The 6,538-nt window shown below is 41.8% G+C and overlaps 1 protein-coding gene across 1 annotated transcript in view; it reads right to left on the bottom strand.

Annotated features, from left to right (window-relative positions):
• Positions 1 to 3,847, bottom strand: part of LOC104945552 (neuronal acetylcholine receptor subunit beta-2-like) — a 42,757-nt gene extending 38,910 nt beyond the window's left edge. The window contains exons 1-4 of the mRNA XM_010771248.1: positions 3,815 to 3,847; positions 3,100 to 3,144; positions 2,894 to 3,003; positions 779 to 1,320 (exon numbers count right to left, since the gene is read on the bottom strand). Of these exons, the coding sequence (XP_010769550.1) occupies positions 779 to 1,320; positions 2,894 to 3,003; positions 3,100 to 3,144; positions 3,815 to 3,847 (730 nt within the window). The remainder of the gene's footprint in view (positions 1 to 778; positions 1,321 to 2,893; positions 3,004 to 3,099; positions 3,145 to 3,814) is intronic.
• Positions 3,848 to 6,538: the final 2,691 nt, after the last annotated feature.

Here is a 6,538-nt window from a genome sequence, read left to right as displayed (position 1 = left end):
TTCGTCCCACACCACGCCGCTCCTCTCCGCGTCGCCTTCACTGGCTTCCGGGGTAACTGCCTATTTCTGCGAATCTAACTTCCAGACAATGGTACTTGCGTACCATGCTGCAAATGGATCTGGCCCTTCCTACATCCAGGACATGGTTAAATTGTACACCCCAGCACGTGCACTCCGCTCTGCATCGGCCAAGCGGCTCGCTGCACCAGCACTGCGAGGGGGACCCAAGTTCCCATCAGCAAAAACACGTCGGTTTGCTATCCTGGCTCCAAAATGGTGGAATGAGCTCCCCAATGACATCGGGACAGCAGATAGCATACACATCTTCCGGCGCAGACTGAAAACTCATGTCTTTCGACTCCACTTCGAGCGATAGAATTACTAACAAAGAATTACTAACAAAGCACTTATATACTAACAAAGAACTGGCTTATCTGAAGCCAGTTGAGTAGCACTTGAAATGTTTTGGCTCTATGAAACCTGATGTACTTACTGTATATGATTCTGTTTTCTTCAAGTTTGTATCTCCTTGGTCGAATGGACTTTGGATAAAAGCGTCAGCTAAATGCAATGTAATGTAATGTGTATGTTGGAGAGAGACTTTGGGAAATGTGGATTTTAGCCTTTGCAGACCATTAACATGCACAAGACCCTATGCAACACACTACAGGGAAGGGAAACCCCCAACAAGCATAATAGGCACCCTTTACATATCCAATAATGCATCTTTAACTAACAGTTAAAACCCTTAACTATATATAGTTGCACACAGACACACGCAAATATAACTTACCTATGAGTGGCACTGCAAGAGAGGTGGGTGGCACTATCTTTGATATCAGCAGCAAGAACACAGTGAGGGCCAGCAGCACTGAGATGCACAGCGTGTTCTTCTCCCTACAATCAGACGGCAGGTAGAACACCAGGATAGCCAGAGACGTGATCAGCACACACGGGATGATCAGATTAATGGTGTAAAACAGCGGCTTCCTCTTGATCACAAAATCATAGGTTATATCCAGGTAAGTGATGTCATTGGGATCCTCGTTTTTGCGCGCCGGGAGCGAGACAATGTCCCACTCCCCGCTTGGCGTGAAGTCGTCCCGGCTGGCGAAGTCGCTTGTGAGGCTCAGGTCCAGCTCCGTGTGGTCGTAGGTCCACGAGCGGAACTTGAGAGTGCAGTTCTGCTGGTCGAAGGGGAAGTTCTGCACCTCGATGGCGCAGGCCGACTTGTAGATGGCGGGCGGAAGCCAGAAGATGTCTCCTGTGTTGGAGACGACAGCGTTGCAATAGAAGGACACTTCGTACACACCGTCAACACTGTAAGAGGTTGTGGGAAGATGTAAGATTAGAGTGTGGGAAATCAGAGTTTAAATGCAACACTTAAATATGGACTATTTCAAGTCAGCTAACTGTCAATAAAGTAACAATGACTTTCAAAAAAATTACAGGATTTGCAATACTGGATGAGAAATATCGATGTGGTTTCTTATTAAGGCTCGATGATGATGGTATGCTATCAATAGCGCAATGTAAAAGAAGAAAAAACTCCACTAAGGCAAATCCTGGTGAAATATTGTCTTAATGCAAGCGTCTAATTAGAGACGTTATACCACTACTGCATCTATTTTCAATGGAAAAGTGCTTAATGGGCATTATATTTAACGCTTCAAGGGTGATGTTCTTTCTCCCGGATTACGGTAGCAGTTTCAATCACATTCATGACAATGAAAATGAAACAAAAGTACAAAAATAGTTGGCTAGGCTGAGTAAGATGGAGCTTTATTAATAACCGTGGGGAAATTCAGAAGTTGCAACAGCAACAAGGTAAGGATGAAAAACAGGACAGCACAGATTCACACAGGTTAATACAATTAAAGATGAAATCAAAGATAAAAATAAAAACATGACAAACTATGAAATAAGAAATGAATGAAAATGAGCATAATATACATATTGGGTCATATGACCAAATATAAGAAATGAATTAAGAAATGAATTAAAATTAAACTATAGACATATTGGGTCAAATATACATATTAGATATATTTACATGAATGTGTGGAAACAGTGTGTATTTGTGTCCAGTAATTGTGTCACATTGTTGACCCCTTGTTGTGCAGCCTGATGGCAACAGGCACAAAGGATTGTCCGAGGCGCTTGGTGCTGTGCCGAGGAGGGATGAGTCTGTGGCTAAACGTGATCAATGCATGGCTTAAAATAAGTTACGATCCCTTATTAAAGTTACAACAGTACACAAACGGGGGTAAAGTCTTTGTATGACCCTTCAATCCACCGAGCCTAAAAACACAAACTTCCGCAGACTTTGAATCAATATGTGATAAATAAAATCACAAATACAAACCTATTTGGGGCAAAATAAATTTCCCTAGAAGCGTAATTGATAATGCTGTTCTGTTGTATGGGGACGAAATTTTTCCGGAGACCAGGAAAATCTATTTTTGCTTCATTGCAATTATAATAATCAAACAAACCCACACTCTCCCCCATGATTGTCTAAAAGCAGACGTTGATTAAGCAATTCCTAATCCCCTTCACCTCAGCAAAAAAATTTAAAAACAAACTAGGCTTAGAAGAGAGAGAATGCTGAACATTTAATTACAAAATCCCTATAGAAAAACAGGCTTATTTTGGCTACAGATTTTCTGCTTTTAACGGCCGATGGCAATTTTGGAAAACCTCTTAATGATATACTGTAAATCCACTAATACCATACTGTAATCCATTAATAAGAGGCTGCCACACACAAATGCACACAGGCTGAAAATGTTATATTTACTTTTCCATTCAACCGGTTTTAGAACAACATAATAGAACTAGATGAACAACTAAACTGGTTTCCACTTTCGTTGGATGACGTGCACATACTTACTTGTTGTAAAGCACTATATCCGGAAGCCAGATGTGTTTGGATGGTATTCTCAGTTTTTTGATGCCTTCGTACTTCTCTGGGTCCCATCTTAGCCTATAATCATTCCACTCCTGCAGAAATAGTGTTAATAAATTATGTCACTGACAGAATCACCCACATACTGTATGTTGGGCATACTGGGCACGCTAGATAAAAAATGATTGTACCTGAAACAGCCACAAGTTGGTCGTCATGATCTGTTCTCTTTCATTCTAGAAAAAAACAATGATATAATTTACATAAAACTTAAACTTTATAAAATAAATGGATGAATTATTATAGTGCTGTCTACTGGCAGTGTTTTTAGTCAACGCAGAAACATAAACCTTTTCTTCATCTGCATTACTTTCACATTGGTCTTGCTCAGTGTTGGGACTAACGCGTTACTGTAACGCAACTACTTTTTGCGGTAACTAACAGCGTTACTAGTTACCTATTTCCATTAAGTAACGCCGTTATAGTTACTGTGATTTAAATCGGTGCGTTACTGCGTTACATCCTGTGATGGAACTCAACCGAATCTCCCTGCGGATGTAACTTAAAGGCGAATACAGCGATGTCCTCTCACAGCAGCATGGAAAAGTGAAAGTGACCAGAGAGGAGTGATGATTGNCCCCCCCTTTTTTTTTTGGGACGTAATGGGCCTGTTAAAAAAGAGTGAAACCTTGTGTTGTTAAAAGACTTATTCCTGGTTTCTTTGACATGTGTTTGAGTGTGTTTCATTATATATCTATGTATATCATTACATACTGGCAAATGGTGCTGCTACATTTTGTGGCTCAACGTAGTGGTAAGCTTTGCAGGACACTGTGTGTTTGTGTGGGTGTGTCTGCATGGGTAGAGGGTACACTCTTTGCCAAAAGGCATTTCCTAATTTACTACCTGGCAATCCTCAGTGTGCAGGAAGCACGCCATCCAGGGATTCATAAATCTTTGTAACACACAGGTTATTGCTCTTTTTATGTTGAAATTCTGCTTGCCTTCGAATGTTACAAACAGTGTTTGCTTTAACAACACAATCTGTTCTACACAACAGCCATTTGTTTTATGGACTATATAAGTTTCCGAGTTACACTCACGAGCAAGAGACAGACAGGGAGAGATATAGCTGAGCATAATGAACTGCCTCCCTCCCCAATAATCTACAAAGTGACATCAGCACCATATTTAAGAGGGAAAAAAGTGAATTATGTAAAATGTCTGGCAGTATTTCCTAACCTCATATTGCTGTGGTAAATCATTAGAGAGCATCATTGAGATTTCTGCTACAAACACGGATGTTTCATGAATCTGAGTTTCTGTAATTGTGTGTACAATGTATAATGCCTATGTGTACTTGTACCATTAGAATAAGCTATAGCCTTCCTTAATGATCCTGATGTGTCTTTCTTTTACGGGTCACTGTCTACCTATTTACTCATAATTCTACTAACAAACATTTCTCTGACCTTTTGCGTGTCTCACAAAAGCAATTAGCTATTTATTTTACCATAAGCATAAATTAAAACGTCTCACGCCAACTTTTTTCTTACTGTATAAAAGCATTTACCAGAATGGTTTGTAGAAATCATAGACCCAAAAGTAAAACAAGGCAACAAATGCACCAAAAAAGAAAAAAAATGACAAGTTTTGAACTTTCCTTCACCCTCAGTATCTTTAATATCTGCAGGCTTTATACCAACACTTCCTGACGTGTGAGTGAAACGTCCATGACAGGTAGCGAAAAAAGTTGACACCATTCTCTGCCAGACAAATATGTGAAATGGGACGCACCGTTTTGGAAATAATGTAGGGGCATATAGTAAGATCTGGGCCTCTCTAGTTAACAGCCACCGGCAGCAGGAAAGGACCTCAGATTGGCATGCTTGTCAAGTTAAATATGTGCACGGCCTCCTGACAAAACCCAACGGTTCCCATGTGTGTGCACTCGTGTGGCAAAGCAACTGCTGTTAGGGCAAGATTCTGTGTGTGTGTGTGTGTGTGTGTGTGTGTGTGTGTGTGTGTGTGTGTGTGTGTGTGTGTGTGTGTGTGTGTGTGTGTGTGTGTGTGTTGTTATGGTAGTATAGAAGAGAGGACGTTCGGGAAGAGAAGGATAAGGGGTGGTGAGGGAGGCTGAAGGGCAGTAATGGGGTCAGCCTCAAAGGTGAGGACTATAATCCATCAGTAACCTTTCCTCCCACATACACAGCATATACAGCCATGTGCAGCGCATGCATGTGTGCACGTAAGCACACATAAACACACTCACTCTCATGTAACCCCAGCATCAAACCCTCAGCCCAGCGTCTGTTGTTTGATGAAAACCAGAATGCCCCTCCAGATCACACAAATCCCCCTTTAACTTTCCAACAACTTTAGCATTATAGGCCAAACTGTGTGTCTGTGTTGACAATATTTAATGCCCAGGGATTATCCTCAGAGTTCAACAAAGAATTCAGACCGCTGCCGTCTCAGTGTGGGTTTACACAAGCTTTTGATGGATACCCCTGAATCTATTAACCAGCTGTGTACTGTAGGTGTAGATGTGCCCTCTGGTGTGCTGCATCACTCTTTAGTGCTCTGTAGTTTCTTGTTAATTGTACCAGGATCCATCTTGGTGCCAGCTGGAAGGGATGGAATATCCCAAGCTGTCACCGGCAGGTTGTTCTTAAGCCCCAAAACCCAGTGTTCATATTCAGTTTGTACACTATAGTATTGAGCTGAAAATGTTTGCATCTCTTTTCTCCAGTCACCTAATGAGATGTTCAACAAGTACACAGCAAGCGACCAGGGTGCCAAAACCAGAGGAAAACCGCATAAGCTCTAAGGTTTGCATTTCTTTTTCTAACACAGAAATTGAATGATCGCCTTTTTCCTTTTTAACAGCGAACTAAAGAGAATAACCCAAGAACGTACGATGCTGTTGTAATAATTCATTTTTGGTGGTTGCCACATTGCTTAGAGGCTGTACAGGCATTGAAACTGGGCTGGCCTTACTAGTGAGGAATGAGAGCTTTAAACCTCCGGCCAGGTTCTGCCTGGAACAAGGCAATCTCCTTCGCTCACTGAGCCTGCATTTTTAATGAGAACATCTGCTCCGGTGGCCCTCTGGTGGAACCAAGGCTTGCTTAATCACACAGTCGAGCCCCTCAAGTCCCTCGCAGAGGGATCTGCTCAGCCCAGTGATCAGACAGAGCCGGCCACTTCGGACTACAGCAGAGCTGGTGGGGAGAGAGGAAAAGGGGGTGGAGAGGGCATAGCGGATGTATTATATTTGATGCAAAAGAAAATCCATAGATAGTAGAAGTTAAAAGAAGACAATTAGAGAATATATCTGAAAGGAGAGTAGGGGGAGATGCAGACAGAGGTCTATTAATGTGATAACTGCACTAGCCAAAGCTTATTTCTCTCATTTGGGCCTCTGTCCACACATCCTGCCCCTGAAAATTGACCCTTTTAAAAGTGCTCGAAAGTAAAGGTTGGTGTATTTGTAACTGGATGGTCTAAATGAAAGGAAGCTTATCTAAAATGCTGTTACCTATATACATTGTTGCATAAAGGCCTTATTCTTTATACAGAAACAGTTAGAGCCTGTTTGTATTGCCTCCAGCTCCCCCCTCATCTCTT

This window comes from Notothenia coriiceps, unplaced genomic scaffold, assembly GCF_000735185.1.
Source record: "Notothenia coriiceps isolate Sejong01 unplaced genomic scaffold, NC01 NC01_scaffold00009695, whole genome shotgun sequence".
NCBI lineage: Eukaryota > Metazoa > Chordata > Actinopteri > Perciformes > Nototheniidae > Notothenia > Notothenia coriiceps.
This window is presented reverse-complemented; position numbering and strand designations above follow the sequence as displayed.